This window comes from Glycine soja, chromosome 13 (assembly GCF_004193775.1).
Source record: "Glycine soja cultivar W05 chromosome 13, ASM419377v2, whole genome shotgun sequence".
Lineage (NCBI taxonomy): Eukaryota > Viridiplantae > Streptophyta > Magnoliopsida > Fabales > Fabaceae > Glycine > Glycine soja.
The window spans coordinates 14,711,874-14,739,488 of record NC_041014.1 but is presented as its reverse complement, the minus strand read 5'-3'; the positions used below and the strand labels follow the sequence as shown (position 1 = coordinate 14,739,488).

At 32.4% G+C, this 27,615-nt stretch overlaps 2 protein-coding genes across 5 annotated transcripts; both read left to right on the top strand.

The window, feature by feature from the left end:
• Positions 1-438: 438 nt before the first annotated feature.
• LOC114381213 (WPP domain-interacting tail-anchored protein 1-like) lies at positions 439-5,966 on the top strand. Of its 3 annotated transcripts, XM_028340414.1 has the most exons (5): positions 439-516; positions 764-1,321; positions 1,975-3,068; positions 3,690-3,795; positions 4,534-4,788. In XM_028340414.1, the coding sequence occupies exons 2-4, from the start codon at positions 802-804 to the stop codon at positions 3,747-3,749; spliced, it is 1,674 nt and encodes a 557-aa protein (XP_028196215.1). In that variant the 5' UTR covers positions 439-516; positions 764-801; the 3' UTR covers positions 3,750-3,795; positions 4,534-4,788. The 3 variants fall into 3 exon arrangements, with proteins under 3 accessions (XP_028196215.1, XP_028196216.1, XP_028196214.1); XM_028340415.1 differs by lacking the exon at positions 4,534-4,788 and adding an exon at positions 5,666-5,966 and having other exon boundaries at positions 464-1,321; XM_028340413.1 differs by having other exon boundaries at positions 464-1,321.
• Positions 5,967-15,205: 9,239 nt separating this feature from the next.
• LOC114382815 (E3 ubiquitin-protein ligase CIP8-like) lies at positions 15,206-20,553 on the top strand. 2 transcript variants are annotated; one of them, XR_003660293.1, is made up of 3 exons: positions 15,206-16,640; positions 17,879-19,490; positions 20,254-20,553. XR_003660293.1 is itself a non-coding variant. In XM_028342448.1 (2 exons), the coding sequence occupies exon 1, from the start codon at positions 15,496-15,498 to the stop codon at positions 16,618-16,620; it is 1,125 nt and encodes a 374-aa protein (XP_028198249.1). In that variant the 5' UTR covers positions 15,206-15,495; the 3' UTR covers positions 16,621-16,640; positions 20,254-20,553. The 2 variants fall into 2 exon arrangements, 1 of the variants encoding a protein (XP_028198249.1); XM_028342448.1 differs by lacking the exon at positions 17,879-19,490.
• Positions 20,554-27,615: the final 7,062 nt, after the last annotated feature.

Below are 27,615 nucleotides of genomic sequence, written 5' to 3'. Positions count from 1 at the left end.
AATTTTTAAAATTTAAATTTTCACTGTCATATCAATAAAAATAATGTATTATGAATTTTAATAATTTAATTTCCGTAATGCTTTTTCTAAATTAAAAATATTTTTGTTCAATTTTTTTATTTATAAACCTATTTTAATTTAAAATTATCCATTTAATACACTACAAAACATTTAACGCTGCATTTGAAAGAACAAGCGAAACAAATTAATTTAAGAAAATTATTTAGAATCCATTGAGATATCTAATTATAGATTAAGATATACCGTATTTATAGATTTCTATAATAACTATTTCTTTATTTCTTTAGACGGGTTATAATGACTATTTTAAAAGTATATTTAAAATATTTTATCTATCAATTAATTAATAATATAAAAATATTGATACTAACTAATAACTAAGTATACATTAAAATTAAACTAATTAATTAACCCTCAAGTTGGTAAAAAAGAGAACTGTAATCCAAAAAAGAAACTGTTGGGACGCAAAAAGGCTGCGTAGGGCGGTGTAACTGTGTAAGCATAACTGCCAATGGAACTTGCGAATTAGAGATCCGATCAACTGTTTAATTTAATTTTTTATTCTGTCCAAAACATTGTAATTGCAGAAATTCTGATTTTACTTCCACTATCAATTGTTTGAAACTGTGGATTCTTTTCAATTCTGCAATCCCCTTTTCCCAATTCCATTCCCCAAATTCAGTGGCATAACTTTTTCTGGCAGTAAACTTTTAATGAAGTTTCTTTCCTTTTTTGTACATAGCTTCCTTCCCACAATTCTAGAACAAAAGGGGTGTTACAATGAGCACTGAAATTGCTGAACATGATGGCCGTGTTGTTGATCTTGAAGGTGGTGTTGTTTCATCATCCAGTGGGAATGTGATGGGAGATCTGGTTGATGTTTACAGCACAATGCTCACAAACCTTGATTTGGGTTTGGCTTGTTTCTCTGAGAAAGTTTTCAACTTGAGCAATTTTTTGATGCATGTGGAAACCATGGAGTGTGAGTTTGAGGCCTTGGAGAAAGAGGATCACATTGGTTATTTGGAAAAGGGCCTGGAGTTTGATCTGTTGTCTGGGGTGTTTGATTCAGAGGTGAGGGAGTTGGAGGGAGTGTTGGACACCCTTCAAGGTGGGGTTGGTGAGGCTAGAGACTGGGTGAGTTCTTGCACTCATTTGGGAGAGGCTTTTGTGGCAATGCAAGAGAAGTTGGTTGGTTATGAACAACGGTTGAAGCAGTCTGAAGAGGAGTTTAATGACATTAAGATGCAGTCAGTCAGTTTTCAGAGGACTTTGCCTTCCTTAAAGAAGGAAGAAAATGGTATGCAGATGATCTCATTTTGTTTATTTGTTTACATATTTGATGTTTGGATTAAATATTCTTTTGGTCTTAAAAATATCTCATTTTTTTTTGGTGAACCCGGATATCCCTTGGCATAATAGATGTTATTTTTAGTTCCTTTGAAAAATTTGTTTATTTTTATTTTCTGCTTTTTACAAAATGATGTGGTTTTAGTCTCTCACCAAGTATTAAAAACATTTTAATGAGGGACTAAAATTAAAACTACATCATTTTGTTATATGTAAGGACAAGAAATGAATAAAGTTTTTATAGAAACTAAAACAAAATTCTGATATTTTTAATTTTAAGGATTTAAAACATATTTAAACCTTTATTTTTCATGAAGTTGTTGTTAAAGGGTATTTTTTTGTGTCTGTTCAACTTCTCTGGGATATCTGTTCAACTTCTCTTTGAAATTGATTGTGTGAAAGCTGCCAGAACTTTTCTTCTAGATCTTTTATTGCAAAATTGAAAGAAAAAAAAGAGTGAAAGAAGAAAGAATGTGAAGAACATTGAACTGACTGGCTCTAAATTTCTGTTTCTTGATTGATGTGTGACAATTAAGAATAGATTTACGTGAATAATTCTTCATTTTTTTGTATATTTTATTGGGGAGTTTTCAATGACAACAGGTAATGATGATGCAAGTGAAATCATCACAGAGGATGATAAATCTTTGAGTGCAAATGCAGAGATAAGACTGCAAACAGTTGAGCAACAAAGACATATTCTGAGAATGCTAGAGAAGTCGTTGGCAAGAGAAATGGATCTTGAGAAGGATATAAATGATTCGAGAGAAATTCAAGAAAATCTAAGACTAAGGATGTTCTTTTCAGAGCAAGAGCTTGATAACATGGAGGAAGAAGCAATTGATGTTTGGGAAAGATGGCTTGAGGCAGACAATACAAGTGAGATTCTGTTGGGAATTTCGCAAGGCCTTTTAGGTAGACTCCACATTTCTCAGTTCAGTTTGAATGGTCTAAGTCACCGTGAATCTGAGCTTCGAGCTAATCTAAAAGATGCAGAAGATAAACTAACCTTTTCCAATTCTGAGGCCTCTGCTTTAAGTAATAAGGTCTCTTCACTTGAAAAGCAACTAAAAGAATCTGAATTTCAGCTACTGAATGCAAAGGCCTCTGCTGATGAATATCAGAAGCAGTACAATGTTCAATGTTCTGAAGCAAGAGACATGGGGAATATTATTGTTGAACTGAAAGAAGCTGTATCTAATGCAGAAAGTAGGGCTATTAGTGCAGACTCTAAGTGTCAGTTATTGACGGAGACTAATTCAAAACTCGATGAGGAGCTGGCTCTTTTGAGAGGTGCAACCACGAGAGCAGAATTGCTAGAGAGGAAGCTGAAAGAATCTAATCTACGATTGCAGAAAACGGTAGCATCTGCTAAAGCTAGTCAGGAGAAACAAAGTAATTTGTATTCCACAATTAGAGATATGGAAAATGTGATAAAGGATCTTAAGTCAAAGGTTTCTAAAGCTGAGGGTAGGGCTGACAGTGCAGAGGATAATTGTATCATATTGTCTGAATCTAATGCTGAGTTGAATGAGGAACTCAGCTTTTTGCAGAGTAGATTGGAAAGCCTGGAGGGCTCCCTTCAGCGAGAGGAGGAAGTGAAAATGGCAACTGTAGAGGACATTGGAAAGCAAGCCAAAGTGTTTAAAAAATTGGTAACACAGCTGGCTGTTGAGAGAGAGCGTCTTAAGCAGCAGGTAAAGATCAAGATAGAGAAATTTTATTTAAGATGAAATGAATCATTATCATACCTTCCACTTGCTTTTACCCTTCAACCTCTTCCAATTACTCAGATTTCACAAAATTCCATATACATCTCATCTCTATAAACAGATTATTGATGCCCTGGTATGGGATAAACATCAATGTTATAGTGCACATGCATATTTCACCTTACCTTTGGGTATTATATTTGCTTCTTTCATATTCTAAGTGTTCATGTGCATAAGCACAGTATGTGTGACTGGACTAAGAATTTTTTTTCGCTTTGATTTTTCCGCTTATTGTACAAGATTTTTTTTTTCTACTGTGTGTCATCATGCATGTGGGTTCTTCCAATTTATCTTTAATTTACGTGGAAACTAACTTCCTTGAAAGTTCTGAGTAAGAAGAATAAGCTGTTGTAACACACCTGGTTGATCCAGTGCTCCATGTAGTTGTTCCAGTATTCTTTTTAAAAATATTAATGATCTTGATGATAGATGAGGTAGAAAAAGATCAACAGCCAATAAGACTTTGATGAATGATATGCCGAAACGTGAGATATCTTCCCTTTATGGCTTTGTCCGGCTTGCTGAAATGTTGTGTTTTATCTACAGATATCTTCCCTAGCAAGAGAGAACAAAATTTTGGTATTGAAGTTAAAGCAAACATGTTAAGGATCCCTCATAAGAAGCTAGTGAGACTTCAGCCACTGACCATGAGGTTGGTACTTTGAACTTTGTTCTCTTGGATTTTGATTTATACATGTAAATGACAGATTGGCAAGAATCCCTTTAACTAATTAACTTGAACAGATTAATTGGCCTAAAAATTATGGTCTGTTTCCGGGGTTTTTTTCTCTAAAAAAAGTTGTGTTAATAAGAGTATCAGTATAATATTGGATAATTATAAAATATACACAAGAAAAAGAAAATGTTATCTCTAGTCTAGTTATTGGTTAATCAGTGTTACAGGGCCATGTTACTAATAGAAAATAGCTGGTGCATTGTTATATATATATTTTTTTTAAATGTTGACTCTAATTTTGTGCAATAATTGCTTTCGCTTCTCACCATATAATGTTGATAAACATGCACACACAGTCATTCATATTAGCAAATGCTGAACTTTAGAAGTATGCTAGTTCCTCATTCTGAGCAAAATTCTAATCCAAAGAGAAACTAACTCAAGTGCTAGTAGACTTTGCTAGTAGTTCCTTTTGAACTTTTTTTTCTCTATATTGTTCTCCTGAAATTTTCTATTCTGAGAAGTAATATATATATATATATATATATATATATATATTAATATTATCATTTATGACTTAAGTTTATAACTTTTTAAAGTGAGCAATAGCATCTGAGATAAAAGATTTAAATATTAAAATAAACATAAGTAAACAAAAGAAAAAAAAGTGCATAGAATGAAATTCTTATTATTACCCCTACTTTTTTTTCCCAGGGTGGACACTAGACAGGACTTCAAAAACAAGTTATCAGCTATTGTTAATGAAGTTAAACCCAAAGATTCTATGCAAAAAGTTAGGAGTGTGAGGAGAACAGATACAAGAATTCTTGATTTTTCACATCAATTCTTGTTTTACTGGTTTCATCTCATCTCATTTGTGTGTGATTTGTATTTCTATTAAATGAATTTGTTGTATGTCTACGTATCAATACTCAATAGTTAACAGGAATTTTTTATTTCATTTATTGATAGGAATTTTTTGTTGTTGTGTTGCATAAAAAATACTTTTAAATATATATTTAAAAAATATTTATTTATTATTAAATTTAATTATATAAAAATAAATATTCACTGTTTAAATTGATTATTAGATACGATCACATGATGAGGATTTAGAGAAATTTTTGTATGAGCACAAACATAACAACTCTCACTCCTCGGCACAACCAATAAAAATTTTACAGTTAATAAATTAAAAATTAATAAAATCTAACATTTATTTTCTTAAAAAAATTCACTCCTACAAATCAGCCAACCTTCCATAATTAAAATTTTTAAAATATAAAAAACAAAAACTAACAAAATAGCCTCTTGCATTCCGACTCTTTCCTTCCCCTTCTGTTCCTAACACGTCTTCTCCTTTCTCCTCACTTTCCACTCCATGTACCTATTTCATTTCATTGAGAACGTGAATACTTTGTGTTTGTAACTGATTTTAAATTGATTAAATGTATGTTTCTTTTAAGAGTTAATTGACATTTCCTGGACTTTAACAAAATTACATAAGCCTTCTTTCTTCCCTCTTGAGTACATTACTCTTACCCTATGAAGCACCAACACTGACACGGACACCGGACACGACACGGACACGTGGACACCTGTAATGTCCAAAATATAGAACGTAGTACGGGTGTCGTGTCGGTGTCGGACACTGACACGGACGCGTGTCGGACACCGGACACGGCAAGGGACTGAAGTGTCCGTGCTTCATAGCTCTTACCCCCTTCTGTCAACACTGTTAAATAATAAAAATAAGTAAAATTTTAAAAGTCATTCTCTCATTTTGTTATTTCCATTATGCTCTTCTCACTTAAGTCTTTCACTCTTCCCTTTCAAACTTCAAAAGACAAGGTGTGGCGGCACTGGAGTGGATTGTTCAAACTTCAAAAGACAAGGTGTGGCGGCACTGGAGTGGATTGCCAATGTTTGAGCAGTTCACATGGTAGAGGATGTCGTCATTTGTGAAGTCGAAGACTGAGTCCACAACTCTATTCTGTAACTTTCCAACAACTCCTTTCACTATGGTTGAATAAATCGAAAATGTTTTTTTTTTTCTGAAGCAACCATGTGAAGAAAAATGGTCCAAAGAAGGCATTTACTAGAGTGTGAGCTTTGATTTCTAGTTTTTATTGAAGAAAAATGTTACCTTTAATGAGTGGATGTGATTTACGGAAAATCACAAATATGAAAACCTAATCAATTTTGGATTGTCTTTGAGGTTTCCCTCTGACTTTATGTTTAGTACTTTGTTATACATCATGATTTTCGCATACCGTTAGCTATTATTGTTGTGGAATTTTAACATTGGATTTGCTAAATTGCTTTGAGATTTTTAGATGCCAATGAGAAAATGAGAAATTTTGTTCCATTAAATTAAACAAAAATATTATAAAAAGAAAGATCCAACCAATGACACTTCAATACAGTGCTCCAACTTAAAATTAGGGGGACATCATTTGCACCACCATTGATGTCTGTTGTGTACCATGGGTTTTGGGACATGCGTTGGAACAATCGAATAAAAAGAGCAGCTAATTACGACTGAATGTAATTTGGTACCATGCTTTTTACAAAATGAAGGAGAGGGCAGGAAACAAAAATTATTAAAAGCAACGTGAGATGCACATCACTCATTTCTGTTAAAGCATTTAATGTTGTTAACCAGCAAGGGGAGCAGAGTGTAATATATGTTGAACTTTTATGGGTGTTTTTTTAGGAATTAAAAAAGAGGAGAAATTTGTGTAATTTTTTAAAACCTCAACAGAAATTTGTGTAATTTTTTCTTTTTTTTTAATGGTCATCCTCTTTCATAAACAATTAGACATTATACTCTTTTGCTTTGTATCCATTGTTATTCTCCAAAACACTTTCGAATGGTGATAATTAATTACGTAACCCCAAAACAAAATATATTGAACTTCAACAAATTTTTAGAAGAAATAAGAATATTTTTTCACTGTCGTCGCTGGGTATAAAAAACAATCACAAACTTTCATAATCTAGATTGTCTAAGAATATTACTATTTCAAGATGAAACATATAAGAAGATGCAGGTTTTCTGATTTGCAGAAATTAATGAAGTTTTGCCGGTACGTATTTTTTGTTGGACTTTGCGGCAACAAGTTGTACTTTGTCAAGTTTTTTTTAAAAAGAAAATGGAAATTTGAAATATGAATTAATCATAGCCATTGAATAACTAAAGTCTTAAAATAGTGTAGATAGATTTACTTTGTTGTTTAAAATCTATAAATTTTAATTATGGAAGTTTTCCTGATTTGTAGGAACTGTTTTTTAAATAAAAAAATTGATATTATTTATTTTTAATTTATTAGCTATAATATTCTTATTGGTTGCGCCTAAAAGTAAGTTGTTAGGTTTGTGCTGATGCAAAAATTTCTCATGAATATAACATAACTTTTCAGTATAATTTGCTTGTCTAGGCCTTTGGCCTTTTTTTTTTTTTTGAATTTATATTGGGATGCCTGGAAAATTTAAAAAGTATTGATTTTATCCTCATAAAAAAAATTTGCATTAACTTAGTCCCTATAAAAAAATTTATGAGTATGAATTTAATGTTTTTTAAATTTTATAGGGACCCAAACATATTTTACCCCAAATATGAAATTAATCTCTTAACTATAATTAATATTTTGACTAAAGTGTTTTTATTAATTAATTAATTATAGTTAAGAGAGAAGGAAGAATAATGATAAATGAGATTGATTATGATTGGAAAAAAATACAAAACACATATAATTGTTAATTATAGGAGATTATAGTTGACAAAAAATAATTTTCCTTCATCTTAAATTAGATAAATGGTCAATTTTGTCCCACTATTTTATACTTGTTGATAATTTTGTTCATGTATTACGTAAATGATTAATTTAGTTCACAATTGTTTAAATATAGCAATAATTTAGTCCTATCATTTTCGTTTTTATTAACATTGAGTGTCTACATGACACGTTCTTTCTGACATGTCAAATCAATGTGTGCAAGGAATGTGTTCACATAAGTCAATGCTATTTTGGACAAAAATGTCAGCGAATTCTTTAAAAAAAATTGAGTTTAGAATTTACATAGGTAACAACTATTTTGAAAAAAAAGGTTCTTTTTCCTAATTTTGTAGTAATGTTTTCTTTTGCAATGACAAAATGATCTCCAACAAATATAACTTAATGATAAAATGGTGTATGACAATACTATGAATTTTTAAAAAAATGTGCATGTACCATTAAACTACAAATTTTGTTCAATACATTACCAAATATTAAACAAATTTTTAATGTGACAGTACCCAATAAAAAATGATACCAAAATTACCTCTCTATCCACCACCTTCATAGCATAGTGGCATCGGGACCATCCCATGGGATTTCGTGTCTGATAGAGGTACACATGCTTGATGTTGCCATTGTCAAACCACCATAAAAGGCGGAAGTGGTCAAGGCTGACATCATTGTTGGTGTCGAGGCGAAGGTGCCACATGGCCTCCCATGATGCAGACTTGTTTGTCATCATTCACACGTTTACTCTAAAACAATCAAACAAAAAAATGTCTTACCTTAGGAAGTTGTCTTTCGTCTTCAACGCATAGGATGAAATTGTCTTCTAGCAATAGTCAAAAACCAAAACACCATCGTAAGTTTCCATGTCGTTGTCCGTCGCCACATCATCACTAATTGGCCACCGACAATGCAAATGTGGGGAGGAGCAGTGCACGCTTAGCAACCATAATTCAGCGCCTCCCCCCCCCCCCCACACACACAATGTAAAAGGGAAGAGGATAAATGAATGGTCAAATTTGTGGTGACAAGGTAAAAAAGTTTACACACATGAACTGACAATTTGGTCCACACATACCTAGTCCAGTGTGTGGTCCGCCACGTGGATTTGTCACGTCGTCTTTCACATGAGACATAGGCATTCAACATTAAACAGAGATCACTTGACATAAGACTAAATTGTCGGTACATTTACACAATTGTGGATTAAATTGATTATTTTCATAGTATAAGGACTAAATTGTCAACAAGTATAAATACAGAAAAGAAATTGGTGATTTACCCATCTTAAATTTGTAAAACAACAACAACAAAAATTCTAAAACAATACTTTTAAAATAGACGAAGAAGTAAGATAAATTACCCCACTCACCTGATAAGTTTATTTATTTTGATGTTAAAAAATCAACCTCACTTTCTTGTTTACACGTTTTAACATAATTTTTTTTTCTTGCTTCAGATATCACATGTGTTCCTAAACTTATTGGGTCATGATTGTTGTTGGTCCAACCAAAATTACACACAAAGAATCATCTAATACGGACCTAACACCTCATCCTTACACACAACCAATAGAAACTTAACAAGTAATTAAACATAAAGAAACAATATTTATCATTTATTATAATTTTCCTAATTCCTTTTGATAAAGAAATTATATAATTTATTTCCTTAAGTAAAAATTTGATCACATAAAGATATATTAAATATTTAAGTAATAAAAATTCAATTTCTCTTATTATCTTTTGTTTATGTGAAATAAAATACTTAACTAACAGACTAAACAATAAATTTTATAAATTTATTTTATATGCATTATTATTATTATTATTATTATTATTATTATTATTATTATTATTATAATTATTATTATTATTATTATTATTATTTCCTTGTTAAACTTAAAAAAATAATTTCTGCTTATTTTAAACTTGATATTTTTAAATTAAACAAACTTTAAAAAAAGTTCTTAATCTAACTGGTTAACAACAAGCCTAGAAAGCAGTAAAAAAATAGAATAATCATTTTATATGTTTTATAATATATTTATATGTATTTTAAAATGTATATATAAATATATTTTAAAATATATGCATAATAATATATTTAATATATTATATATGATATGTTTTATAAAATATATTTAAGAAATAAAAAACTAAAAACAAAGTTGCAAGAAGAAATGGGTGGATCATGTTGCCACCTAAAAACATCAAGAGTTTTAGTTTAAAAAAAAAGTTTAGATGGGCCGGATATTTTCACTTTTACATAAAAAAACTAAATGTATTTAAAATACATATAAATATGTTAAGAATAATAATATTAAAAAATACATATAAATTATATTTAGTAAAAATTTAATATATCTGTATATGATCAAATCATTATTTAAGGAAATAAATTATATCATTTCCTTATTAAAAGATATTAAATTAATTCTAATAAATGATAAATATTTTTTTTATAATTTACTTTTTGTCAAATTTCTATTGATTGTGTGTAAGATTGATGTGTTAGGTTTGTCCACCCAAAAATATCTCCTCTATTTAATAGATCATTTTTTTTCTTATATATGAATGTAAAGAGAACTTATATTACTATGTCAACCCTATAAGTTACATTTTAACATAACTTGTTTTAATTAAAATCATTTTAAATTCAATAGTGTAAATACCCAATTTGGTCCTTGAAAGTGTAATTTATTGACATATAAGTCTCTGGAAAATGTGAAAATATTTTTTTATCCTTGGAAGTGTAAAAATGTCAACATATCAGCCCTCTCATTAAGTTGGACCGCGAAATCTAATGTCAGGGCTAACATGGCACGTAAGGACCAATCCTTCATCACAAAAGATGCCTATTGGACAATCGAGTCAGCAAGACCTATTTGTCAATGAAAAGATATGGTTTAAACTGTACATTGGTAAGTCTCAGACTTTGACCCTTCTCATTTGTTACCTTTTCACTACTCATCAAACTCTTCCTTCACCTTTTCATATTCCCGCTAGATCTGAGCACCAGACTCTCCAACAACGACACCATAGCCACCGTGAAGGGATTTTTTCTTCGCACCCATTTGTAGACGATGACCACCATGGTTATGGTATTCACTTCATGAGAAGGTAAGGGTTTAATGAAAACCCAATTTTTTATAGTTGAGTTTGAATGTTGTTTGATAGGGGGGAGAGGGGAGTTCACTCTATTGTACTCTTGCACCTAGAAAACTCGTGTTTGTTCATCGAAATGATAGGGATTAGGGAATGTGTGATAACAATGTTAGGGTTTAGGGTTTCACCATGTTGTTTTTGGGGTGTTTAAAGGTGCCCTTTATTTTTTGGTAAATGTTAGGGATTAGAGTTTCACCAGTTTTTTTGTTGTCTATTATTTGGTTCAGAAAAGAGGGTTAGAGGGAGATTTGCTTCGTTTGGAGACTGACAAGGATGTGTTGGACATGTGCAATTTAGGTACTGCTCATCCTAACAAAGATGTCCATGTATATTTTGAACATGTGGCGGATGCTATGCTGAAGATAGTAAGTGATGATGAGCCGATTAATGTTGTTATTGAACAAGTTTCTAAAGAAGTTGAGGAGTAGAATGAAGGTATTAATTATGAGATTGAGGCAAAAATAGAAATGATTGCAAACTAGATCTATGGTCAAAGTTTGTGAGGTTGTTAGTGAAGAAGGTATTAGGCAAGTACCTTCAATTGAGGACTTGATTCAATTGCCTAATGATTTGAATCAAGTTCTTAACGATGCACAACAACTTGAAGTGGCTTCAAATGGTGATCCTTAAAAAGTGAGTGAAACTAGTGATGGAATAGTGCCTAAAAATGTCGATGCACCAATAGCTGAAAATGGTGATGTCCCAGTGGGTACATGTAGATGTTACATAAGAATATGAACTTGTGCATGTTAGTGAGAAAGTTATTGATGTTGATGACAATGATGATGAAGAAAGGTCTTCTAATGGTGAAGACATTGACCCTGATTCAGTGGCAACAACAATAGTTATCATTCTAACGAATTGCACTCTTTATCTGGTAGTGGTGATGAAGGAGATAGCAGTCCAAAGGTTATTTACCTCAATTCAATTCAAGAAGTCATTATGAGAATGTGCACATGGAGGTTGGAATGGAGTTCGACACTATCAGAATGTTTGTTGTTGTTGTCCGAGACTATACCATCTATTATAGAGAGATATTTAATGGAATAAAAATGATTTAATTAGAGCTAAACCTGTATGCAAGGCTGAGAGGTGTCCATGGGAGATATATTGTGCATAGTTTGATAATAGTAAAAGCTTTCAAATAAATTATTTTTTTTGTGGAGGAGCACAATTGTGGAAGGGTGTTCAAAAACAAGAAAGCTACCATGAAGTGAGAAGTTAGTTCACAAATTAAGGGTGCATCCATCTTTAAATTATTTTGAGGCACATGAGCACATGAAAGTAGATTGTGGTGTGCACATAAATGAAAGGAAGATTTTCAGGTCTTTGAAAGAGACTAGGGTGAAGGTTAAGGGTAGTATTAAACAGCAATATGCCAAGTTGTAGGACTATACTACTAAATTGGCTAGTAGCAATAAAGGGTCAACAATTGTTATGGATACCATTCCTATCCCATAAGAAGCAACTTAGTTTCAAAGATTGTACATATGCCTTGATGCATGCAAGAGAGGATTCAAGGTTGGCCGTAGACCATTTATTAGTCTAGGTGGTTGTTTCTTAAAAGGTTATTATGGCGGTCAGTTACTTTTTGATGTTGGACAAGATGTCAACAATGCAATCTTTGTTATTGTATATGCAGTTGCGGATGTTGAAGACAAGGACAACTAAAGGTGGTTTCTTAATCATCTGCATGCAAATCTAGGAGACTACCAATAGTATGAATGGACCTTTATGTCAGACATTCAAAAGCTAATGGGCCTTATTATTTTATACGCGGACTAATTTATTACAATACTAAATATTGAAGGACTAAATTGTCATTAAGTTAAGAATTTTAGGGACTTATTTGTCAATTTAAAACTTGTTGAATGACATTAGGTTTTCTACTATGTGCATGGTGCTGGGATTGGTTCTTACAATGAAGGAGGTCATGCCTAGTGTTGCCCACAAATTTTGTGTCATGCATTTATGGTGCAACTCTTCTAAGCAATGGAAATATAGGGAATTAAGAGGCTTATATTGGCAGTGTGCAATGTTATCTACTATTGCAGAATTCAATGTGCAAGTGGAAGCGGTTAAAAGGAAGAATGATAAGGCTTGGGCTTATTTGGATAAGTGGGATAAAGATTCCTAGACAAAAGCTTACTTCAAAGAGAATTCCAAATGCAACAATATAACCAACAACAATGGAGAAGCTTTGAATGTAAAGATCCTGAAGTTTAGGAGCAAGCCAATTATGAGTTTGTGTGAGGATATAAGGTGTTATGCAATGCAAAAAATGACCACTACAAAGCTGAAGATGGCTCCAACAATGGGTCCTTTGGTTCCCTTACAACAATCCAAATTGGAAAATGGAAAAAATAAAAGCTCCAAGTGGATTGCTCACTAGGTTAGTGTCTTGAAGGTAGTAGATTTGAATTGAATTTCATGACAACAAGCCGGATGTGGATTTTCTAAATCAGTCATGCACATGTAGGATGTGACTGTTGACAAGTAAAACATTTGTAATTTGGGTAAAAACTGAATATGGCAATGCTGGTTTGTGGTCTGTGTTGAATTGATTTTGTTTTTGCAAATAGGTTTGCCTTGTAAGCATGTCATTGTTGCAATTAGGATCCTACAATGCTACATATGAATACTACATACACCTCACTAAGAGGCAACAATATTGGAAGAAACAAATTATGTTAGGCCTACACCACCACCACTTAAGAAAAGACTCAGGCGACCAAAGAAAGCTAGGAGAAAGGATCAAAATGAAGGTCAAGTGAGCAACAACAAACTCAAAAGAACATACAAAGAGATTACTTGTACAAGATGTGGTCTTTCTGGTGGGGATGTACAAATGGAGGAGTGCCACCCGTGCTTAAGAAATGGAAACTAGCACCTGAGATTGAGGCTGGAGCTACTGATAGTTTAACACCCCAAACCGCAATAATTTTTTATATATATTTATTAACTTACAGTTTAAATATGTCATTGCATTTGTTCTTATTTGGTTTTTTCACAATTGGTTAGGATGAGATTATCAATTCCCAATCTGTACCACAAAATGAAAATGGAGCAAGTGTATACAACCAATATTAGTCATAATACCTGCACAAACATCTGTTCCATCATTAGTTGTAATGTCAATTGTTACTTCTCACCAAGGTTGTATCCAACACTAACTTTGTCTTTGTGTTTAACACATGCAAGCACCAAATTTTTTGGTAGTACTAACAACCCTGCTGCATTTAGGCCACCACCAGTTAGGCCTCTTGCACCTATCAAAATTTCATTCCTAAGTGCACCATCACCAAGGATGATCCAATCTAATTTTATGGACTTCATTCACATGCCAAGGCTGCCACGACCTAAAGACTAAAGAAATGATGAAATATGCTGGATTGTGTTATTTTTTTTTTAGGTCGTAACAAACCTTTTGGGTGTAAACAATTATCATGGATTATGTTTTTTTTGGAGAATTTTTATTGTGGCAAAATTATGTTATGTAATTTGAATTTTTTAGGTATGCTTGTTTTGAGTATGATAATGTCACATGATTTTTTTTTTATTTTATTGCTGCAGTTAACTAGTTTGTGTAGATAGTTTGTGACAATTTTATGATGTGTGTTTATCATTATGGATAAGTACTTAAATTTATGGACTAAATATTCAATTGTCCATCCTTTGTTTCCATTCATTGCATTTAGTAGAAAATTTTATAAATTGTGAGTAATTTATGCAAGCTTTAAAGGTTGTTCCCTAGAAGCAAAACCAAACTCGTTGCCTAAATGTTCAAATGTTACTGACAAATAAGTCCCTCAATAGAATAACTTAATGTCATTAACGTCTCTAAAAGTTATATCTTATTGCCAAATAGGTCTTTTTTCAATACACACAGAAAGTTGTAAAAAGTTTTTTTTAACAATATTAAAAAATGTCAAAATAGTTCATCCACATTTCCATGCCAAATTAGTTTTGCTACTCAACATCCTATTTGACAATCTTTTGTGATGATAGATTGATCCTTATTTCACGTGAGTCCCAACATTAAACTCATTTGTCCAATTAAATACATACATACACACACACATATATATATATATATATATATATATATATATATAACATTTTTTAGATTATTTCATCATTGTTCTTAATAATATTAAAGTAGTAACAATAATTAATCTTCTTTAATTATGTAGATTAAAACTAATCCATTAACCAAAATTAAATAATCACCCACTAACCATTCTCCACTTTCATTAGATAATTTTACATTTAAACCGTTTCTTAAATTTTATTTTACTTACATTAATTTCTTACTATTTTTATATTATTTTTTTATTAACTCTATTTAACTTATATTTTTTTATTATTTAAAAAATGTAGAAAGACACTGCTCAGCCAAATAATATTCATCCATTTTAAGAAATTATAGTCAACCATTGTTCTGTTTCACCAATCTTACGTAACATTTCCTTCCCCAACTTTGCACTCTCGAATCCCCTCGGCGACTCTTCGAAGTCTCTGTCACCAAAAACAACGTGAAAGAAAAAAAAGCGAACATCACACACACGCAACAACAAACACAAACAGGAACGTTAACAACAACAAAGAAGAACAATTTCGCAAACCTTAAAAAAATCTTGTTTGGTTTCACACCCACACAACACAAAAGGGAGAGATTCAGAGAATTGCATTGAATTCATTTTCGTAAAACATAACAGAACATGTCTAATCATCATCGTTCCTCCAATCCCTTCTCATCTACTCACTCTGATTCCGATTCCGACTCAGTGAGTTGCTTCGTCACCGATCTCTTCGAGACTCGCTCTCGCCTCTGCTCCTGCGACGACGACACTGACATAAACCCCTTCTCTGACGTCGTTTGCGACCTCCATCGCACGGACCATATGTTAGGGTTAGGGTTAGGGTTTGGCGTTGAAATTGATCCCGAAAGCCAAACAAATGATCGTGATAATCATCGTGGTGATAGGGTTTTGGAAGCTGATAGAGTTTTCAATTTCACGGTGGGGGATGGTTCGGGTGGGCTTAGGGTTGTAGGGTTTGGCTCGGAATCCGAATCGAGTAGCGAGGAGGGTGGGATTCGTGATGGTGGCGGGTTTGATGATTTCGATGTTCGGTTGTGTTGGGATAGTCTCTGTTTGGAGGATCAGAGGACGCTGAACGAGGGGTTTGAGTGGGAGGAGGTGGAGGAGAGGGTGAATGAGAGAGAGGATTTGGGTTTGGTGGTTGATGAGGTTGAAATTGAAAGTGATGATGGTGATGGGAATTCGGTGGCGTCGGGTTTTACAAATGCCGTTGAGGAGGAGGATGCCGGGGAAGAGGCACTGAGGTACCTCGAATGGGAGATCCTCTTGGCGGTTAACAATTTGGAGAGGAATGTGAATGATGTGTTGGAGCACGAGGGCAATGCTGTTGGTGGTGCTGATTTGTTAACAATTCAGGATGGTTATGTGTACGCAGCCGAGTATGATGTTTTGTTCGGGCAGTTTCTTGAGAATGAGAGTGCCTTGAAGGGGAGCCCTCCGGCCTCGAAGAGTGTTGTGGAGAGTCTCCCGTTGGTGGAGTTGTCCAAGGAGGAGTTGTTGCAGGGGAAGAACGTGGCATGTGCCATTTGCAAGGATGAGGTTTTGTTGGAGGAGAAGGTGAGAAGGCTGCCTTGCTCCCATTGTTATCATGGGGACTGCATTTTGCCGTGGTTGGACATTCGCAACACGTGCCCAGTTTGCCGGTTTGAGCTACCCACTGATGATCCGGACTATGAGCAGGGGAAGGTCCAGAGGGCAGCACATGGTCTGTTGGAGCTTGCGGCAGCACGGATGCAATTTTGACTTGTCTGTTGTTGCTTCAGGTTATACGCCTGGTCTTATGTAAATAGCAGTTTGCTTTGTCTCATATCCAACTGATGATGATGAGAACAAATCTTTTGCAAGTAGTTTTTGTGTTGTGGTGGTTTTGGAATAAGTTTCATACCATGTTGCATGCTCTGGATATACCTAAAATGAATGCCTGTCAATACTCAGTTTATACTCAAACAATTAAAGTGTACCGCAAGAAGGACCATGTTAATGGTTTAGTGTTTCTTTTGATGAACTCCATTATAATTTTTGGATTTATGCGGCTGTGTTCAGAATCATGATGTATAAAATGTTGGTTATCTCATAATATCTACAGTTTTGGTTTACCTTTAGCTGATCCTTTCTTGAAAGAGTTGCTTTTCTAAGGAAAAGAAAAACTTGTATTATTATTCCTTAGTTGAATGTTACTATAATTATTTACAAGATTGTTCCTGTTCATTTATGCTCCTTTTTTTTTTAATTTGTATAATGAAAGATGTTATTCAATCCCTATGTTTTCGGAGATTTTTCCTTCTTTCTATTGTGCCTATTCAGTTCTCATGGACAAACATGTTATTTAGATATCTAGGCATGCAAAGCATGTGGACCATGAGTTTAGAGCAGAAAGCTGTAAGTGAACCATGCATGTTATTGCAGTACCATAGTCATAGTTGTCAATAGTGTCAAATAGAGGCACTATCTCAAAATCATGTTATGGAGCGTGCGGAGCACACTACAGAATTTGAAAATCGTCATGATTTCAAGTAGTGGCTATCATGTGCGATAGCAGGAAAAATCTTGGTAAGTTGCTGCTGGAGCAGGCACTATTGGAGTGTATCACAAAATACCTAATTTAACTATGAAACAGCATTGCTTATAGCTGCTTTAGGGGTGCAATTTTGGTACTTTGTCCCACCTCCTCTATATCAGAATCAAAACCTTACTTTTTCAGTCACTTGTGCACATTCTGTTATGAAGTAGCAACCACTGTTCTCTCTGACAAATAGCAACCCCTCTTGGCAACATTTCCAAGTGTTTTCTGGCTAGCAGTGACAGTTTTCAGCCATCTCTGATCTCTAGCCATTTTCCGGTGAACTTGTCACTGTTTCTAGCTAACTGTGACCTATACAGCCTTGCTCTGTTCTGTTGCTGCTTTGTTTTATTTTTAATCTCTCTAGAATGGGTCTTTTATCTCATTGTTTTGTGCTCTCTTCTAAATTTCACTCATATGTTTTTTGTTCTGATTGGTCAGAATTGGGTGGCAGTGTGGAGCAGTCAACTCCAGAACCATTTTAGGGAGATAGCGGATAATAGGATGACCAATATATATTCAGTGTAAATCAGTCTTTGAATTGGTTTTGAAATTTGAACTGTATCTAATGAAAAAGGTGGGAATTGCAAAACTATCCCCCAAAAAATGGATGGATGACGTTATCTGGAGCAAAGGTCTTTTAACTATATCGTCAATTTCAGCTGCAACAACTGCAAATTGACACAATTTGGGGCATGAAGCAGGCACTCCACAAAAACAGGACACAACAGCTTCCCTGCAGCAGCCTGATGCTGCGATGAAACGCTGTCACAGCTGTGCTGTTATCTCATTCTTGTGGAATGGAAATGCCATATTTTATTGTGGCTTCTGAAGCATCATTCTTTTCTTTCTGTAGTCGAGTTATTTATGCTATTATCTCACCCTTTTTTCATGTCTGTTTTTCTTTTACACGCTTTATGTTTTGGCATGGACAGGAATTTTTTTTTCTTATATAAACTATTCATCCTTTCGTTGTCTTCTTCAGTAATATGCATTTGGGTAATAATTTTTTCTTTCTTGTCTCTTATTATTATATCTTTTGTGCACTCAACATTTTAGTGAGGTCATATTAACACTTGACATCCAAAATTATTTCATTACTTGGCCTTAATCTTATGGTATGTTTGGTTCAGCTTAAGTTTAGAGAAATAACCGTGTATTTTTTAAAAGCTCTCTCAGGGAGCTGAAAAATAAGCAATTATTTTACCAAAATAAACTGAGGCAAGCATCGTACTTAGTTGAGTTGACTAGTACTACTCAGCTTTATATGAAGCTTCTTATCATATTTTGAGTATTGGGTAATGGGTATATATAGTTGGACACACAATTTGTTATAGATGTAAAGCATGAGATCACCATCATAGATGTGTTATGTGCTTAAGTCCTTTTATATTAAGCTTATGTTAGTAACTAGTTAGCTAGTTTACTTGGTCGAAGAAATACAAGGGTTTATGCTAGAAAGAAGGGGAATGGGCCTGCAGCTAATTAGACTCATTATAAGGGTGGGTTTCAATTATAAACTGTAGACAAGTAGCTGCCTATAAATAGGAATAACTGTAAACAGTTTAAGGGACTTTTGGTGATTGAGAAAGCAGTGTAAGTAGTGGATCCAGACCTGTTGAAATATCTGGAGCCGTGCATTGGTTCCTTGGGGGCTTTTTCCCAAGTTTTATTCAATAAAAACCAGTTCTTTCTCACGGTTATGTTACTAGTTCCATCACACTCCCTGTTGCTCATATCAATCATTGTTTTCCTAGTGTTCTCAGCAACAGAGAAAATCCTTTGCAGTTTCTGTACATCCTCAGACTGTCTGATCTCATGGATATTTTCCCTAGAGAACTTAGCTTTGTGGTACTGCCATTATTTGGTTATATTTTAATTTGTGTCAGGTTGTCAGCATTCTTCTCAATTCTCAAAAAGGCTCTTTTTATTCTTTCATTTTCAAACATTTTATTTTTCAACCTAATTTCTCTAAAGTTTTGTTCTGATTTTCCATAGTGTTTTCATCTTATTGGGCTGGGAAAATCATGAGATCGATCCTTAGAAGAGGAAGGTATGATTCAATCCCCTCCGATTTCTTGTTTTTGAATTTCTGTATTTTTTTTTCTCCTTTTTTTTCCAAGGTTTTCCCCATTCTCTCAACCAGAACATGGGCTTCAAAAGATAAGATGTAGCATGAACTATCTGGCTGATAACAGAAATACAATACTATAAGATGGCTATTGGTGCTTCAGAATAATTTTGAAGTTATTTTAGAGGACGGAATAATTTTTAATAATTTTTTTCGGTGCTAGATAAGCTAGTTTTGCTTGCATAGCTTATACCATAATTAGCTTTCAGTTTTGTAAAGTCGGAGTTCAAAATGTGTTAGGCATGAACAACTGTGCAGCTAAGATGATCTGTGATCCTCTTGCATTATTGTCCATATATACCTTGGGATCAAAGTCATTTCCTGTCTGGAACTCTATGTGAGAAGTATAGTCTCTATTTGAGCTCTGTTGCCAAATTTCAATTTTTAATTTGAGTGAAGACTTCTTTTTGTTGCCATATAAGTTTCAGACAGTTAACAGTTAAAAATTGTCTGCAACCAACTATAGTCGCTGAAGAGTCCAAGGTTTTCTTTTTCCTTTAGTGTATACTCATACTATCATTGTCAGTATTTTATGATGTTAGGTACTTTCTTCATCGTGGCATAGTATGTTCTTTTTGGTAGGCATTGAATTACATTCCTTTCTTTCCTTAGTGGATATTATTTTTAAGTAATATTTTCCTAACCTAAAACTGAGACAGCTCCTTCAATTTTATGTTAACTGCAGCAAAAGCAGCAGCAGCACATGCAATTCTAGTGGAGACAATGAATATGTAATGCATCTTGGATAGCGAACATCTTTGTGATTCAAGAACGTAAAAAACTATCAATTGTTGCAATTCTTCATTAATTGTTGTCACAAGTGGCTGACATACAAATGATAAGGTGTTTTTTAGGCTTTTATCAAAACCTGACAACATTCATACTTCACCAGCAGAATTGAGCATTGATGCGTTAAAAGTTTTGTTGTTTTTCGATGTTTAAATTAATTAATGCATAATCTTGTGCTGATCTCCATGTTCAAATATATAAAAAAATATTATTATTTCAAATACTCAAATAAATTATAGTTTTGATAAAAGTAAGGGTTAATTAAGTTTTAGTTCCTCAATTTTCCTAGATTCTAATTTTTAGTCCATCAAAATTTTTTATTCAATTTTTAATCCTTCGTTAATTTTCTTTCAGCAATTTTAGTCCTAATTTTTTTTTTGTCTATTTTTAGTTTCTTGTATATTTTTATTGCTCAAAATTACTCATTGTTTTGCCAATTTGTAGTCCCTTATTTATTTTGTATTTGAGACTATTTTTTAGCAATAAAATTAAATGAGTGACTATATTGAACACACTAATGATGATCACCTCCTGATTCAGCCTCTGGCTATATTGAACACACGTCATACACCTAACTCGAAGTTAGAAGTTCTTGTTCAATGGCAAGGCTTATCATCGAATGACACAACATGGGAGGATTGGCATCAGCTTCAAACTGATTATCACCTTGATGACAAGGTTCTGTTGGAAGGCATGAGGAATGATAGCAACACCAGAAAACCAGAAACAACAACACGAAGGGAGAGTAGGGCCCTAGCTTACCTCAAGGATTTCATATAACCTTTTTCTGAGCTGAACATCAAGAGGAGCAGCTTTGATCCTGTCTGCCATTAGTAAATGAAGGCAAAAGTGTGACAAATTAATCTTACAAAATTTAATGATAAATTAGTTCATAAACTTTATAGCTTAATGTCAAATTTTGATTTTTGAAAAATATAATTTATTGTTAAATTAACCATTGAATATTATAAATTAATAACAAAATAATCTTACAAATTTAATAGTAAAATTAATTTGTCACATTTTTTACACATTTAGAATTAAATTTGTATTTTTTTATCTTTCATAGATTAATTTATCATGCATCATATTTTTTGAGACGAATTTGATTATTTATCCAAATATTTTTTTAAAGGAAAATAACTTATAGATTTTTTTATTTTTCTTTTAAATTGAAAAGAACACCAAAGACATGCTGCCCCTGTACGATAGTGAAAGATTATTGTTTTTTTAAAAGAGAGTTTCAATAAATAAATAAAAAATAAATTTTATTTTTTTTCAAATATTTATTCACATATATGCAATTGCAATGATGTAAGCTTAAATATATGATCGCTCGTGGAGACGTGGAGTGCTGATAGTGGGAAAGAGGCAGAAAAGGGTGTTATAATATTATTGAAGTATATAACTATTATTGTCTGTTTGTTAGGATTTAAATAATTAAAACCCATTTTAATTATTTATCATAAGTGTTATGAATGTAGTTTTCTTTAGACTATTCTGATTACAATTTGTTTCCTAATTATAAAATTATCTCCTTAAATTAATACACTTTATTCCTTTTTTTAATATATTGTTTTTCTTTCTAGCTACATTATAAGGTTTATTATAAATCTCTCTCTGAGTAATAAAAAAATACAAAAGGAACTAAATATATATTTCAAATTAAATAAGATTAAATGATCTATAAATTAAATTAATATTATTCTATGATTTTTTTCCTTAAAATTATGTTATTAAAAGGATAAAGTATTTTTTAAATTTAAAAAATAAAAATGTTAGATTTATTAGTAACCATATTATAGGTATAAAATATTTATTAACTATATCAATAATTAATTTTGCTGAAAAATTTCCCCTCTTAACGCATATATTTTTCATCTACGGCAAAATCATCAAATTGGGTCCCTTTTACAAATTAATTACCAGAATGAGTCTGTTTCATTATTATTTACCAAGGAGGTCTATTATTTTACTACAAAGCGCTTACCTGAGGGGCGCGTTCCACCAGAAGGCGACACGTGACGTGACTTGACAAGTTGACATGGGACGATGGGACAAGGGGGAAGTGGTAGCCTGTCAGGCGCTACCAGTAGTGGTGGCCTGTCAGGCGCGACCACTAGTGGTGGGCCCCCAGACACTTCTCTCTTCCCTATAAAACCCTTTCCCCTCGGTTTCATTTTCATTACGAAATCGTTGAAGTGAGCTGAGTTGAATCTGACTTGTTGCTGTTATATGCATTAGTGTTGAAACGCTTTATACCGGTTAGAAATTTTGTTCAAAACTAGTAAATATTTTTTATCTTCGATACATTATAGCATTAATTAATATTTATTTTGTTGATGATAATAATGATTATATTTTGTAGGTGCATAAACAAATTGACACGAACTATAAAATGAAATAGTAATTTTGTTTATATTTTTTGTGTGATAATTAGTAATTTTTGGTAACTTAATAATTTAATTTTTTGTTATAATTATGTTATATTTGTTTGTTGATGACAATAATTATTTATTGTAGTAGTTTTTATGTCCAACACATTATTATTATTATTAGTTAAGCTCATAATTATTGATGTTGTTGGTATATTTTTTTAATAGCCAAAATTTATACATAGACATTAAAAATAAATGCCGATTGTTTTGCGTCATAAGTGTACGAAGTAGGAAATTGTTGTGACAGTAATTTAATTTATTTAGAGTAATTTGTTGTTGTTAATTTATTTTAGGTTAATAATTTATGTTATGTTAATATATTTTTTATATTATTGTTTGTTGACGACATTAAATATTTATTGTAGGTATATTTTTGAAAAATGAATTCAATTATTACACTCGTCTATTTAAATGGTAAGATGTACGAAATTGATGATGATATCACATTTGAAGGCCCTAAAAAAGCTATTCAAATAAAGTGTGATATTAGTTTTGAGAGTTTAAAAAAAAGGATACACGACAAGGTAAAATTACAAAAACATGAAAGTATATCTACTATCACTTGTAGATTTTTAGTTGCAGGTAAATAAATTGCACTACAAATTTGTGACGATGAAGATGTTGAAATAATGATTCAAAGTTTTGAACAACAACAAGAAATGTATGTCATAGAATTATGTGTTGAAGTTGATGTTGCGGGTGCTTCTGCAATTAATTTGACAAATTCATTGTTATCATGCGGAAATAATATGTTTCACAATGAATCAGGTAGTGCAACAGTTGGAACAAATTCAGAAGAAGATTTTGATGATGATGATTATTTAATATCTAATTCATACGTTGATGACTCATTAGATGAGGATGAGGATATTGATGAAATGTCTGACACAGATGATGAAGCTGCCCGTTTGATCGAACCGTTTGAAATGTCTGACACAGATTATGTCCTACAATAAATAATTAATGTCGTCAACAAACAATAATATAAAAAATATATTAACATAACATAAATTATTAACCTAAAATAAATTAACAACAACAAATTACTTTAAATAAATTAAATTACTGTCACAACAATTTCCTACTTCGCACACTCATGACGCAAAACAATCGGCATTTATTTTTAATGTCTATGTATAAATTTTGGCTATTAAAAAAATATACCAACAACATCAATAATTATGAGCTTAACTAATAATAATAATAATAATGTGCTGGACATAAAAACTACTACAATAAATAATTATTGTCATTAACAAACAAATATAACATAGTTATAACCAAAAATTAAATTATTAAGTTACCAAAAATTACTAATTATCACAAAAAAATATAAACAAAATTACTATTTCATTTTATAGTTCGTGTCAATTTGTTTATGCACCTACAAAATATAATCATTATTATCATCAACAAAATAAATATTAATTAATGCTATAATGTATCGAAGATAAAAAATATTTACTGGTTTTGAGCAAAATTTCTAACCGGTATAAAGCGCTTCAACACTAATGCATATAACAGCAACAAGTCAGATTCAACTCAACTCACTTCAACGATTTTGTAATGAAAATGAAACGGAGGGAAAGAGATTTTATAGGGAAGAGGGAAGTGCCTGGGGCCCACCACCGGATGTGCCTGACCGGCTACCACTAGTGGTCGCGCTTGGCAGGCCACCACTACGGGTAGCGCCTGGCAGGTCACTACTTCCCCCTGTCCCATCGTCCCCTGTCAACTTGTCAAGTCACGCCACGTGTTGCCTTCTGGTGAAACGCGTCCCTCAGATAAGTGTTTTGTAGTAAAATAATAGACCCCTTGATAAATAATAATGAAACAGATCCATTCTGATAATTAATTTATAAAAGGGACCCAATTTAATGATTTTGCCGTTCATCTACAATACTTGAAATTAGTATTTTTCTTGAGAGATACCAGTCCACTTTTAACCAAACTAACTTTGATGCCAAAAACATTATAGGAAGAGAAGTGTAGAAACCAGAAAAACTAAACTAAAATAAGATATATAGAAGAGAGAGAGATTAGAGAATGGTTGAGTTGACAGGCGAGCAGTAGGGTTAGGGGAAGGTGGAATAGGTAGCCATGCGTGCTCGTTAGCATGGACCCCACGGATGACATCTATCGTGCGCCCGCACTGTTCTCGTCTCGTCTGCCAACCTTTTTCTTTGGTTTTTTTCTTCCTAAAATTACCTGCCAAGTGTTAACATAATTAAAATATATTAATAAAAAATACAATTAAAATATACCTAATATAAAATAGACTGTAAAGTAGACTGAAATGTATTTTAATCTTAAACAATGGAAAGGAAAATTTGAAACTTATCTAATTCTATTTATTTTATTTTATATTTTGTAAAGTAGACCGTAAATATTTCAAAAACTCAAAGTCACATGTTTTAATAATTTGTTAGAATAAGTTTTATGAGAAAAATGGTTATATAATGACTGTAAATTTTTTTATATAATTATCCAATAACAATCATATTATCTTGTATGATAATAACTTTATAATCATATTAAATTGTGATTAGATAATAATATAAAAATATTTTATATTATTAATGAATGACCGTTAAACTCAAGTTTTATTTATCTATTAAATAAAAATATTTTAAGTTCAATTGAGGAGAATTTCTGAAATTAAAACTTCATAATTTAATTTACAATAAATATAAAGATCAAAGCAAGTATTTATAATTTAACCCCTGAAATTTAATAAACAATTCATTTATATAAGACAATTTGTTTAAAAAGGAATAAAATTATTATAAACATTAAAATTTTCCTTCTGAATATTAGTCGTTTTCTTATCGCAAAAGATAAAAAAAAAGCTCAAGAACCTTAGTTTAACAAAAGTATCTTACTTAATTTTAACATTATATGAACTAGCATTTGTACAATGTGTGCATAAGTTATAACATGTAGTTAATGCCAAGTGCGTGTCACAAGATGGAGTCTAGTTAAATTGCTTTTCATCACTAAATTAAGTCATGGTTAGCTCTGCTAGGGTTTTGAAACAAAGCGATACTAGTTCAACCATACAGGAGGATGATCTACACTTGCAGTGTACAAAGAAAGTCAAGGATCACACAGAAGCTAGTGTGGGTGAGGAAGCATTATCTTATGTAGATAAACTCCTTACGACAATGGGGGGAGTTACTGGTGATGATGTCTCTATGGAGGGAGTGGCGGTGAATGGTGTGATGGAAGAAGTGCCAATAATGGAGCATCAAAACAGTGTGGAGCAAAATATGGATGGCTCAGCTATTCCCTTATCCGATGTAGAATTGATGAGATGGGCCTCTTCATGGTTGAATACTCTCGTGGTGCATGCATGTTCTTAATAAACGAGTTAGTTTTCAGACTCTAGAGGCAAAATTACAATGAAGTTTGGCAAAAAGTGGCACTATTCAGATCATTGACCTTCATGAGGGATTCTATCAAGTGGTTTTCAGTAACCAAGATGATTATAATATCGCGTTGTTTGAAGAACTGTGGATGATTACAGTCCATTATCTCATTGTGCAAAGAAGGAGGCCATTTTTCCTTATGAATGCGGAAACTACGAAGAAGATGGCAATTTGGATCAACATTTACCGTCTTCCAATTAAGTTTTATAATGATGTCTTCTTCAGAGGATTGGCACGAGTCTTGGCAAATTTCTCAAGGTGGATAAATTAACATCTATCCATTCTAGGGGTAAGTTTGCAAGAATCTGTGTGGATAAATTAACATTTATTTGTTTTTCATTTATCTCGTGCATGTGTTTATTTTGTGTTTTGACCCTTTCAAATTTTATCTTTTTGTCAATTCATTAATTTATAATTTTTTACAATATAAAAAAATTAAAACCATAATTCAAATATTTGATGTGAAATATTAAAAGATAATAAAAATTACATATTAATAAAAACAATAAATAATAAATAGTAATAGATCGAGTTTCTAATTCTATAAGAAACATTTTTGGAAATATAACCTATATTCATAATAGTTGGAAATGGACCTAAATTTTTATAGCTCATTGAGGATGACCTATTTGTAAGATGAGTTAGGGATGTGAGTAAGCCTGCCCGCAAAACCCACAACCCGTAAAGCTAGTCTCATAAATCTTGCATTTCAAAAAAGCCAATTCTTAGTGAGCATGCATACCTGTCTTGCATAGCCCACGGGTTTAGTGGGCTGGCCTGCATTTGACTAATAAAATATAATTCTTCATCATGTTTACTCAATTTATAAAAGTATTTTTTTACATCATATTTACTTAATCTATAATTTTATATTAAATCAAAATATTATATCATCATTCACCTGCCATTAAACCGTATAAAAAATACTTAAATTTTATATATTTTTTATTTAGTTTATACCCCTTATTTATTATAATTATATTTTTTATATTAAATTGTAAAATGCATGTGGGGGGTCGTGGATAAACCCCTTTACCCTATGATTTAATCAGGTTGACTAAAAAACCCATTGTAGGCCCAAACCCAAATGCCCAACTATAGGTAAGAGATTTAGGTTAATATATATACAAAATTTAATACAAAAATTTATTTTATATTGGTGTGCAATCTACTCTTTTTGCCGAAGTTATTGCTGCTATTTTGTCTATGGAGTTTGCTTTCAGCAAAGGTTGGAGCAAAGTTTGGCTCGAATGTGACACTGTGCTGGTTGTCCAAGCTTTTTCTAAAACCTTTTTGGTCTCCCACTCTATTAGAAATAGATAGTTAAATTTCTTGTATAGAATTATTTTTTTACAGTTTAGGTTCTCTCACATTTATAGAGAGAGCAATGTG